This window comes from Muscardinus avellanarius, assembly GCF_963383645.1.
Source record: "Muscardinus avellanarius genome assembly, chromosome: 18".
Classification (NCBI taxonomy): Eukaryota; Metazoa; Chordata; class Mammalia; order Rodentia; family Gliridae; genus Muscardinus; species Muscardinus avellanarius.
In genome coordinates this window covers 51433801-51446695 of record NC_137804.1, presented here as the reverse complement: position 1 = coordinate 51446695, position 12895 = coordinate 51433801, and the positions used below count along the sequence as shown (strand labels likewise).

The 12895-nt window shown below is 49.7% G+C and overlaps 1 protein-coding gene across 1 annotated transcript in view; it reads right to left on the bottom strand.

The window, feature by feature from the left end:
• SLC25A26 (solute carrier family 25 member 26) overlaps positions 1–10211 on the bottom strand; it is a gene marked incomplete at both ends in the record, with an annotated part of 82383 nt that extends 72172 nt beyond the window's left edge. The window contains 3 exons of the mRNA XM_080715589.1: positions 4727–4836; positions 7343–7499; positions 10101–10211. Of these exons, the coding sequence (XP_080571715.1) occupies positions 4727–4836; positions 7343–7499; positions 10101–10211 (378 nt within the window). The remainder of the gene's footprint in view (positions 1–4726; positions 4837–7342; positions 7500–10100) is intronic.
• Positions 10212–12895: the final 2684 nt, after the last annotated feature.

The window sequence follows — 12895 nt, the reverse complement described above, 5'->3', positions numbered from 1 at the left end:
GGGACTGCACCCAGGATCAGTCTACCTCCGGGCTACTCTTGGCCCTTTTCTTAGATTTTGTTTTATTATTTATTTATTTATTTATTTATTCGGTGGTACTGGGGTTCCTGGAAGCCCTTCTACCTCCGGGCGACACTCCCAGACCTATTTTACGTTTTTATTTGGAAACAGGGTCTCCTAAGCCAGCGCGCGGCTGGCTTCGAACCTGCTCCATCCTCCTGTCTCCGCCTCCCCAGCGCGGGGATGACGAGCGTGCCCACCGCGCCCGGCTTGGATTTTGTTTTAAAACCAGGCGTGAGAGTCTTGCTAAGTGGCTGACACTGCTACTGAGCCTGCGGCCTTCCTGACTCTGCCTCCAAGTGCCGGGTCCCGGGCAGTGCCGCCGGCGGCCTCCGAAGATGTTTTAAGTGCACTGCTCGGCTTCTCATTCGGGTTCTTTTTTTGATCCCAAAGTTTTCCTCAGGAAGCAGTTTTCCAGTTAAGAACACCTAACATAATGTGTGTGTGTGGGGGGGGGTACTGTTGGGCGAATTCAGGAGCGCTCTGCCTCTGAGCTACACCCCAAGCCTTTTTATTTTTGATTTTGAAACAGGGTCTCGCTGTGTTGCTAAAGTTCTCCTAAGTTACTGAGGCTGGCCTCAAGCCTGCATCTTCCCGTCTCAGCCTCCTCGGGACCAGGATCACAGGCGAGCAGCACCCGGCCGGCTCTCACACCTCTCCCCGTGCCACCACTGAAAATAGAAAACCTCCAGTGTAAAGCTCATTACTGTCAAGTCCGCCCTCTTCCGGTTACCAGTGGAATGGAGGCTCCTGTAAGCCTGGAGACCCTCAAGCGTCTTTAGGCCTCCGCATTTTATTTCCTTCCTCCCTTCACCCTTTCTTTTTCTTCCTTTCTCCTTGCACTAAGGACAGAAGCCAGAAGCATTCTACCTCTAAGCAACACCCCACTCGGCCCTTTTTATTTTTAAATTTTCAACAGAGTCTTGCTAAACTGCAGAGGCTGGCCTCAAATGTGCTGGGATTACGGGAGTGCACCACCGCACCCAGGTGTATTATGTAAAATGATTTATTTTTTGGTGCTGGGGGTTGAACCCAGGGTTGTTCCACATCTGAGCTCCACTCCTAGCCCGATTTTATTTTTCTGTAACAGAAACGAGTCCTAATTCCACAAGATAACCAGCCCATGGGGAGATAACCACAGGTGCTGCCAATGTGCAGCCCTGCGTGTGGCAGAGGCTGGACCGTCGCTGGCGGGGCTTCCAGTTGCTGCTCTAAGGAACGATCACAACACTCGTGCCATTTGTTATTTTACGTCTGGGTCTAAACAGCAAATTGGGGCTTACTGAGTGAAATCGGGGTGCGGGCAGCAGGCTCTGCGGGCGGCAGGGAAGCTCGATTCCCTTGTTCTGGAAGCCACGTGAATTCTCTAGCTATGGCGCCTCCTCCACCCCCACGCCAGCAGCTAAGCTATGCACAAGGGCATCTATATAGCAAGCTCTCAGAGGCACCAGGCGAGGTGAGGAGGCCGAGACAGGAGGATTAGAGGCTAGAGGCCGGCCTCAGCAACTCAGCCAGATACTATTTCAAATAAAAGATAAAATAGGGCTAGGAGTGTAGCTCAGATGGAGCTCAGCCGTGGGTTCAACTCCCAGCACCAAAAGCCAAATCAGTTACAGGCGCTGCTTCGAGCCACAAAGAGCGGTCAGTGTTCTTACGTTTCTGAAAATAAGATGAACTAAGCTACAAGCAGAATTAGACACAAGAGGAGTCAAGTTTTAAAACCTTAGGAAAAAGGCGTGCGGTGGCGCAAGCTCCGCTCCAAGTACCTGGGAGGCGAAGGCAAGAGGACGGCAAGCTCCAGGCCCGCCCGGCCGGGCCGTCTCAAAACGAAAACGCTGACGTCCTGGGGACCCAGCCGGGCGGCAGAGTGCCCCGGGCTCCATCTCTAGCACAGCAAAACAGTGTTAAAAGTTGAAAGCCAGGCCGGGCGCGGTGGCGCACGCTTGTCATCCCCGCACTAGGGAGGCAGAGACAGGAGGATCGCGCTGGTTCCAAGCCAGCCGCGCTGGCTAAAGAGACCCTGTTTCCAAATAAAAAAAATATAAAATAGGTCTAGAGTGTAGCCCAGAGGTAGAAGGACTTTCATGAACCCCAGTACCACCAAAAAAAAAAAAAAAAAATTAAAAGCCCGAAGATCAAAGGCCAGCCTGGGTGACTTAGCCAGGTCCTGCCTCAAAATTGAAATCAAAAGGGCTGAGGTGCCACTCAGTGGAAGGGAGTGCCTGGATTCAATCTCCAGCACAGCAAAACATTTAAGCCCACTACCGCTACAGGACTCTGGCATCGACAGTAATAACGCGCGCCCGCGGCCCAGGACCCAGTCTCGGATCCGGATCCCACCGGGCTTGGTAAGAGCCGGGCTGTGAGCGGCACAGCACCGAGGCGGGGTTCAGAGACAAGACGGCGGCCTTCCTCATGAAAGTGGCTCGGGGGGCCTGCTGTGCTGACAACTGTACCTGATGTGACCCGTGCCACTGCATTCCAGGCTCTACACGTCAGGGGGACGGCTGTGATCGCGGCGGTACCGACTCCTCACTGAGCCTTCCTGGAGCCGCGGCTACCCCGGTGGCCGCCAACTTTGCTTTCTGAGTCGCTCTCCTTGTTGCTATGGCCAAGACGATGGCCACGCTCGACGCCGATGTGCGGCTCTATTCCCGTAAGCGCACAGCCGAGCGTGTTCCAGAATAATGACTTATTAAACTCTTTTCTTTCGGTGTGCCTGCGCTAGTGGGAACTGAACCCAGGGATATTCTGCCTCTGAGCTACACCCCCCAGCCCTACTTTATTTATTTGGAAACAGGGCCTCACTAAGTAGCTGAGGCTGGCCGCAAACCTGCGATCCTCCCGTCTCAGCCTCCCAAGTCCTGGGACGACAAGCGTGCGCCACCACGCCCGGCTCTCTCCTGAGACAGGAGGATTAGCAAGGCTTTCAAAACATACCAAGACCCTGTTCAAAATAAGAAATAAAGTAGGACTGGGGCGTAGCTCAGAGGTAGTCTGATTCCCAGTGCCACGAAAGAAGAAAAAAAAATGTAACTGCATACAATAAAGCTTTGCTCTCAGGACATAATCACCAAAAAATATTTCAAGGCTAAAAGGTTTTAAGCATGAGCCGCTTTTAAATTGCAGTTTAAGCAAATTTCCAAGTCCAGCTCTTAAGCTAGAGTTTTTATCTTGGGTCCACAGTAGAAGGAATGAACAGCCCCCGAAACCACATGCAAAATGTCCCTATGACCGCGGCAGGTTTCATCAGATCCCAAAGTGGTTTATGGCTTATAAAAGGACACCTACTTTATGTTATTTACTACTCAAAAGTTACGATATGTTAGTCTGATCACTTTTATAACTCTGGAAAATGGTGAAGGCAATTTTATTTGAGAATTAACTTAGTCTGTGAAAAATCATTTTTAAACCAGCGTCAAAGGGAAGTCTTAAACCAGGAGTAGTGGTGCGTGCCTATAATCCCAGTCCTTGGAAGGCTGAGACAGGAAGATCGCAGGTTCATAGCCGGCTCCAGGTACCTCAGCAAGACTTAACAACCTAATGAGACCCTGCATTAAAAAAAGCCCAGGGGCCTTCTACCTCCAGAGTCCACCTCAGCCCTAATTTATTTTCATTTGGAAACAGAGTCTAAGTTGCTGAGGATGTCACTAGGTTCCGGAAGCTTCAAACCCGAGACCCTCCTCTCTCCGCCTCCCAAGTGCGGGGATTACAAGCGTGCGCCGCCACGCCCGGCTACCTCTGAACATTTTTACATTGCCGGTACATGAGCTTTTCTGGGGCACATTCTATATTTAAACCGTAACAATTTCTTTAAATCAGTGTTTCCTTTTGATCATGTTTAATCCACTTATATTTATTGGAATTTATTTCTTTCATCACTAAAACCAGGAATCTTAAAATGAAATAAATTTTGTCATAAAAATAACAAATTTTAGCCGGGCGTGGTGGTGCACGCTTGTCATCCTCACACTTGGGAGGCGGAGACAGGAGGATCGCGCTGGTTCGAAGCCAGACTCGCTGGCTTAAGAGACCCTGTTTCCAAAAATTAAAAAATATAAAATAAGTCTGGGAATGTAGCCCGGAAGTAGAAGGGCTTCCAGGAACCCCAGTACCACCAAAAGAAAAAAAGAAATTTTGAAGACTTAAGTATGTTTGCCATGATTTAAACGCCAAACAGTGTATGTAAGTATCCAAACAGTACGTGGTACCCCATAGACATGTATAATTTTTACATTTTTTATGTATCTCTTATATCTAAATTTCAAAATAAAATAAATATTTGGGCCCCCAAAGCACACATGCTTTGCATTTCTGAAGTATTTTATTTTAGTGTGTGTTGGGGGGGAGGGTACTAGGGATTGAACCCAGAGGCATTTTCCCTCCAAGTTAAACCCCTACCTTATTTAAAAAAACAAAAACAAAAACAGGATCTCAGTCGACTGCTGAGTCTCACTACGCTGCTGAGCCTGTCCTCAAACCTGCGTCCTCCTGGCTCATCCCCCTAAGCACTGGGATTTCAGGAATACGCCACCATGTCTGGCTTCTGAAGTATTTTAAACATATACTTACCATGTCCAGCTTCTGAATTATTTTATACATATAGACCCTGATACTTACCACATCTGGCTTCTTACGTATTTTATACAGCTAACTTGCCACTCACCACTTCTCCAGCAGAGGCAGCCAACATATGCTTCACGGGCATCAAATAGGAAGATGAATCCGTGCCCAAAAAACATTTCACATACTCATAGGTGAGGAAAAACGCAGCAGCTGAAATTTAGAAGTAGCAGTCTTACGAAATGGATATCTTCAAGCCATGTTTCTCATGAAGGTATGACAACAGTTATCAAATTATGAGACAACCAACGGATGAACGAGAGAAGACCAGACCCCTTCCACCCTCTCTCGGAACTGACTCGGCCACATCACATGCTCAGCCCTGGTCTTAGAAAAACGCAGAAGCGCGACCCTGCGCAAAAGCTCTGCAGCTAACTAGCGTTGGCCACGATGTGCTGGTGACAAGCAGCAATGCGGGTTTTTTTGTTTGTATGTTTTTGTGGTACTGGGGGTGGAACCCAGAGGCTTTCTACCTCCGGGCTATACTCCCAGGCCTTTTTTTATATTTTATTTGGAAACAGGGTCTCACTAAGTTGCTGAGAGCCTCACTAAGTAGCTGAGGCTGGCTTCGAACCCGTGCAATCCTCCTGTCTCAGCCTCCCAAGTGCGGGGATTACAAGCATGTGCCACCACGCCCGGCTGCTCCACGGTTTTTAAGTCAACTTTTTTTTGTGTGTGTGTGTGGGTCTGGGGATGGAACCCAGGGGCATTTTACCTCCAAGCTACACCCCAGCCCTACTTTTTATTCTTTATTTTGAAACAGGGTTTCACTGAGTTGCAAAGGGCCTCACTCAGTAGCTGGCAGCGAACCGTGATCCTCCTGTCTCAGCCTCCCAAATGCTAGGATTACAAGTGTGCGCCACCATGCCCGGCTTAAGTCAACTTTTTAGAAAAGGCTATGTTTCCATGATCCGAAAGCTCCTCCGTGTACCATCATAAGCAGTCATCTACACTGATTTATAAACAGGCCACACCCACAGACGTGTCCCTAGACTCCAATGTCTATTCTGTGATATTGCTGGTCACTCAAAATAACCATAGCTACTTTATACTACAATTCACCTTCACAACAAAGAAACAGTCAGATGTTTAAAATTGAAAAACAAAATGTCTCTAATGCGATCCCTAGCACCACCAACAGGTCCTAGCCGCATTTGCAGGCTTTAAAACTATGTTCTGGCCAGGCGTGGTGGCGCACGCTTGTAATCCCTGCACTTGGGAGGCGGAGACAGGAGGATCGCACAGATTCGAAGCCACCGCGCTGGCTTAAGAGACCCTGTTTCCAAATAAAAATGTAAAATATGTCTGGGAGTGTAGCCTGGAGGTAGAAGGGTTCCATCTCCAGTACCACCCAAAAAAACAAAAAACACTATGTCTGTTAATCCAAAGATGATTATACTTCCATAACAGGGAAGGCACAGAAGACAATGGGATGACACATCCATCTTCCGAAGGGCACTGTGACAGCACAGCCAAGTCTGAAACAGGAGAAGTGCTTGGTAGGAAAAGTCAGTTCTGCAAAGTTCTCCAGGGAGAAGAGCTGCGAGGATCCTGAGGCCGCTGCCAGTACCACCGTCGCACGGGAGGCCCGCTGTGCCCCGCGAGGGCGCCACCCAGCGGCCTTGCAGGTCAGCGCAGGGCCAGCCCGTGTGTTTCTCCACGTGGCTTTCACGCGCAGGCCCACCCCTGGGTGGGTAGAACACGCTATGCGGCCACATGCACCCTGCGCCCTCCCCACCCACCACAGGCAGGGTGCAGGGAGAAGGCGGCCAGCAAGTCAGGTTCGTGGCCGCCACCTCCAGGATGTCCAGCTTTACCGCTACTTCCGTGTCCTTTAGGAAGGGAACTTCCCACACCACCACCCCCAACAGCTGGCACCAGAAGGGGTCCACTAAGTGGAAACGCTGGCTCAGCGAGGTTCTCAGGGAGACTCGGGCAAGGTAAAGCAGAGGAGGGTGGATCCAAGGGTGCCGGTGTGCATCTGTGATCCCCGCACTTGGGAGGCTGAGACGGGAGGATCTCCAGTGCCAGGCCATCCTCAGCAACTTAGCGAGATCTCGAGATCTCGTTTCAAAATAAAAGATAAAAAGGGGCTAAAGGTATAGAGCTCAGAGGTAGAACATCTCTGAGTTCCATCCCCAGTACCAAAAATAACAATAATAACAATAATAGCAATAACAAATTACACTGTTGCAGAACAAGAGGACCATTGATCACAAAATGTGACTTCAAAGCCCAACAAAAGCCGCTGGAGGAGAGTGTGCGGCCAATGCCCTGGCGGCTCCTGGGAACAACTTGGATGGAGGAGTCCGCGCTGCTGCGACTCCCCTCAAGCCTGGCTGCACTGGGAATCACCCGGCAAGCGCCGACTCAGGCAGAGCCCGGACCAAGGACATCTGGGGAGCGGAACGGTGCGCCCGTATTTAAGTGTCCGCGAGGCTCCCACCTGCAGGCGAGGCTGTTTTTTTATTGTAAACACACTGTGATAGAATCGACAACGCCCTCCGTTCAAGATGAATGGATTAGAGAAGAGAAAATAAACTCATAAAATAAGCAGCAACGCACAGGAAGTCCGCATGCAGTAACACCGTCTGCCATTCTGAAGATAACCCCGTTCTGCGGGCATTAGGGAAGTGAGGGAGACCAGTGTCTTGCTTACCATTAGGGAAGGATCCCAGAGCAGCAGAAGGGACGCCGGCATATACCCCACGGAAACCGCCGGCCTGCCTAAAGCCCTGGGGACTCTGCAGCCGGGTTTTGATGGTATCCAGAGGAAAGAGGATCAAGTCCACAGAGGTACCTGCCACCCCACCGGCCTTTTACAAAGCCGGACAGGGGGAAGAGAAAAGGTTCCGATAAGTCCCTGATATTTGGGGGGAGGGGGTAGAGGAAGAAGGTGGCGTTTAAACATTCTTCTTATACCGTGTGTGTGTGTGTGTGTGTGTGTGTGTGTGTGGTACTGGGGGTGGAACCCAGGGGCTTTCTTCCTCTGGGCTATACTCCCAGACCTATTTTATACTTTATTTGGAAACAGGGTCTCACTAAGTTGCTGAGAGCCTCACTAAGTAGCTGAGGCTGGCTTCGAACCCGTGCGATCCTCCTATCTCAGCCTCCCAAGCGCGGGGATTACAAGCGTGCGCCACCACACCCGGCAATTTTAAGCTATTTTAATGAATTAAATTTATTTTAAGAAAAAATTTACATTCATTTTAATACACTCAAAAGAAATTTAAAGCCAGAAAAAACAATTCAGAAGCGTGTAAAGCCAGCCGGGTGTGGTGGCGCACGCTTGTAATCCCCACGCTTGGAAGGCGGAGACAGGAGGATCGGGCAGGTTAGAAGCCAGCCGCGCTGGCTTAAGAGACCCTGTTTCCAAACAAAAAAGTATAAAATAGGTCTGGGAGTGTAGCCCAGAGGTAGAAGGGCTTCTAGGAACCACAGTACCACCAAAAAAAGAAAAGAAAAAAAGAAGAGTGTGAAGCCTCCCCATAACTCAAGTAGTCACTTTTATGTTTTATTGTTATATTCTTCCAAAGCAATAGTAGTATACATATTATTTTCATTTAAAAAAAAAAAAACTAAAGATGATATACAGGGCAGGCACAGTGGCACACACCTGCCACCCCAGCGCAGGGATTACAAGCGTGCGCCACCACGCCCGGCTCCAGACCCAGCTTCTTCTTTTTTTATTTTTTTGGTGGTACTGGGGTTCCTGGAAGCCCTTCTACCTCCGGGCTACACTCCCAGATCTATTTTTTTTTACATTTTTATTTGGAAACAGGGTCTCCTAAGCCAGTGTGCGCGGCTGGCTTCGAACCTGCGCGATCCTCCTGTCTCTGTCTCCCAAGCGGGGGGGATTACAAGCGTGCGCCACCACGCCCGGCCAGACCCACCTTCTTTAACCCTCAACAAACCTAAATTTAAATTCACTCCATCAGTCTGGCTAAGGAACCTCTTCTTCTCACATCTTCCCATGATACCCTGAGTTGAGCCCACCTGCCATTGAGTCCGGCCCTCATTTCACGATTTGGTTTCCAGCACCTGCAAGTAGGTTTGTCTTGTTCTCCACTCTGCACCAACACCTGCATCTCAAAACTGGCTACGTAAGCGTACCAAGGGCTCGGGGCTCCATTGGCCCCGTGAGAGGCTTTGGCAAACTTGTGTTTATTATTATCTGCCCGACCCATCTGTCTGTTCACTGCTCTATCTCGTATCCCTAAAGTTCTGCCGTAATAGAAACTCCAAAATATTTGAGAAAGGGCATTTTGGTGGCTTTTGTTTTCGGTTTTGGAGGTCTTGTTTAGAGTTTGGGGTTTGGGTACAGGTAATTGAACTCAGGGGACTTTTTCTACCTCTTTGCTAGACCCTCAGCCCTTTTTTTTTTATTTTGAAAAAGGATCTCACTAAGTTGCTGAGACTGTCCTCAAACTTGTGATCCTCCAGTCTCAGCCTCCCAAGCACTGAAATTATAGGCGTGTGCCACCACGTCCAGCTCTTTTGATATTAAGACGTATTGATCTTCATGGGTTCTGAGAAACTAAATAATAAAACGATTAACACCATAGAACATAGTTTTGTTCATCGATATTTCCTCAACGCCCAAAGTCTGGGCAGAGTAAAATGATTAATTATGTACTGAATGAATGTCTTCTATCTTTTGCGGTACTGGGGATTCAACTCAGGGGCATTCTACCTCCGAGCTACACCCCAGCTCTATTTTTTATTTTAGGGTCTAGAGGGTCTCACTAAGTAGCGGAGGCTAGCCACGAACCTGTGATCCTCCTGTCTTAACCTCCAAAGTACTGGGATTACAAGAGTGCTCCACCACGCCCAGCTATGAATGCCATTTTCTAAGCCAGAAACACAGAAAGACAACAACCTTGGTCTCGGACAGAGGGTCTGTGAGCGATCTGAGTGGAGGATTTCTACTTTAATTCTGTATTTATTAAAATCCAAGTTTGAGCCGGACGTGGTGGCGCACTCTTGTAACCCCAGCATCTGGGAGGCCGAGACGGGAGGATCGGGGTTCGCGGACAGCCTCAGCTACTTAGTGAGGCCCTCTGCAGCTTAGTAAACCCTTGTTTCAAAATAAAGAATAAAAACTAAAATAGGTCTGGGGTGTAGAATGCCCCTGGGTTTCATCCCCAGTATTGCAAAAAAAAAAAAAAAAGTTTGAAGTGGTGTAGCCCGGATGCTCGTTTCTCTGTAGGCAAGCGAGCGTGCAGAAGGCTAGAGCCGGCGACGCGGCGACCTCTGCCCGCTGCCTGGGAAAGACACGTGTAGCCGAGCGAGCTGTCACTGCCCCCGGCGGCCGGCACCCAAGGAGCGGCCAGCGCGCAGGACCGGAAGCCAGCCCGGGCTCGGGACCCCGGGCCCGGAGCCGCACCGCGAGCGGCCCACCCACCGCCCGCACTCACCACCAGCGGGACGGCGATCCCCGGCTGGCCGGCTGCCCAGCCGACCCCGTCCAGGCTGCAACCGGAGAGCGAGCGCGGCGGGTCGCGCTCCCGAGCAGAGGGCGCCGCCATCTTGGAGGCGGGATCTGTCGCGACGTCACTTCCGCGCGCCGCGTGACGTCAATCACAACAACTGCACGTGGGCCGGCGCCGTCGGGCCCGGAAGTGGGCGGGGCCGGGGGCGGGGCGATTCCGCCAAGTCTCGCGGCTCTTCGCGGCTCTGCCTCCGGCACTCCAAGATGGCGCTGCCCGCTGGAGGAACTCTCGCGAGCACAGGAGCCGCGGCCGGGATTTGGGCGGAGCCTCTGCAGGCACGAAGGAGGCGTGGCTGTCTTGCAGAGACTGCCACCTGCTGGACGGTTTTGGAAGGCCGGCTTGAGGCTTCCTTTCCTAACAGAGGCATCGATTTTTGATCTTACCTGTACAAAATGTGTCCTATTGACACATTTTGTCAATGAGTTTCATTTTGTCAAATGAGTTTCTATTAAGTATAATCAGGAGATTCATAAAAATAGAGAAAAATGCTCGAAAGTTTTTCCTTACTTGACCTAAGCCTTGGAGAGGTCGGCTAGCCGGGGTTCTGTGTGGGTGCTGGAGGTTGAGCCCAGGGGCATTCTGTTCCTCCAAGGGCAGCCCCATCTCAGTTTTGATTTTGAAGCGGTCCTGCTATGTTACTCAAGTTGGCCGCGAACCTTCAGCCTTCCTGTCTTGGTCAGGTTTCAGTGTTGATGTTCTGAACATTACCTACAGTTCTCTCCAAAATTCTAGTTGAGAGCCTTCTGTTTACTGTTAAAAACTCTGAATGACAGCCGGGCGCGGTGGCGCACGCTTGTAATCCCCGCGCTTGGGAGGCTGAGACAGGAGGATCGCGCAGGTTCGAAGCCAGCCTCAGCTACTTAGTGAGGCTCTCAGCCACTTAGTGAGACCCTGTTTCCAAATAAAAAATATAAAATGGGTCTGGGAGTAGAAAGCCTCTGGGTTCCATCCCCAGTACCACCAAAAAACAAAAAAAACTCTGAATGACAATAGCCCTGATTTTATAAGCATATATAAGGATATATATGCTTATAAAATATGTCATCTATATATGTCACATATATGTACTTGTATACATATAGTTACAGTTAGATAATCTCATACTAGGTTTCAAGATACACATAGAGTCGGGATGCATACACACACGTCATCTACTGCCTCATAAGAAGCCCATCACATCAACGTTTTTGCAGGTCCAACATCTGGGCAAGGCTGAGCTGGGTTCTGCTGGCCCCAAGTCTCTGAGGAGACACTACTCAATGTTGTCGCCTCATCCTGAGGTCTCATTTTCAGGCTCAAAGGCTCAGGGAGGGAGGGAGGAGAACCGCTTCTAGGCTCAGCTGCACAGACAGGTGGGATCCAGTTTCTGAGAGGATGTTGGACGGAGGGACCCAGCCCCTCACTGTCTGCTGGCTGGAGGTCTTTTTCAGCTCCGCGCACATGGGCATTTCCATTTGGAAACCAGCTGTAAAACACCTGGCTTCTATCAGTGTAAGCACAAAAAAGAGTAAGGTGTGCCCAAGATAGAAGCCACAGCCCTGAGAGAATGTGTGCTCAGCAGGCACAAGGGCCTGGGTTAAATGAGTGTGTGCACCCATATGCATGTGTGTGTGTGCGTGCACGCGCACACACACACACACACACACCAATCTTTTGTAACCTAATCTCTGAGGTGTCATCCGGCCATTTTGCCAGGCTACACTCAGACAAGGACATGAATACAGGCATCAGGAATCATCATGGGGTCGTCTTAAAGGCAACGTATAATTTACAAATACACAGAGAGAAAATCTGCGTGGAGACTAGTTCCCTCTGGGTATATTAAAAGCGATGCCTCCCACTCGCATGTGGTGGCACACAATATTCTGGAGTCTGAGGCAGGAGGATCACAGGTTTGAGGCCAGCCTCAGCAACTTAGCAAAACCTTGTGTCAAAATGAAAAATGAAAAAGTGGTGGCACATGCCTGCAAACCCCAGTACTGGGGAGGATGAGAAAGGTGAATGGCAGATTCGAGGCCAGCCTCGGCAACTTAGCAAAGTTCTCTACAACTTAGTGAGACCCTGTTTTAAAATTTAAAAATTAAGATAACGTAGGGCTGGAGGTCTGGCTTGGAGGCAAAGCATTCCTGGGTTCAATCTCTAGTACCAAAAAATAGAAAATAAAAAAGGCTGGGGACATAGCTCAGTGATAGTGTATAAAGCCCAGGGTTCAAACCCCAATACTACAAAACACACACACACACACACACACACACACACACACACACACACACCTGTTTTCTCACGTGGACCTTCTTTTTCTTTTTTTCAGTACTGAGGATTGAACCCACAGGCATTCTATCTCCAAGCTTCACCCCAGGTCTTTTTTTTTTTTTTTTTGTAGTACTGGGGTTTGAGCCCAGGGATATTCTACCTCCAAGCTACACCCCCAACCTAATTTTTTTTGGGGGGGGGGTGGTACTGGGGTTCCTGGAAGCCCTTCTACCTCCGGGCTACACTTCCAGACCTATTTTTTTTTTTTTTACATTTTTATTTGGAAACAGGGTCTCCTAAGCCACCATGTCTGGCTTCGAACCTGCACGATCCTCCTGTCTCTGCCTCCCAAGCGCGGGGATTACAGGCGTGCGCCACCACGCCCGGCGCAACCTAATTTTTATTCCTTTTTTTTTTTTTTTTTTTTTTTTGTAGTACTGGGGATGGAACCCAGGGGCCTTCTACCT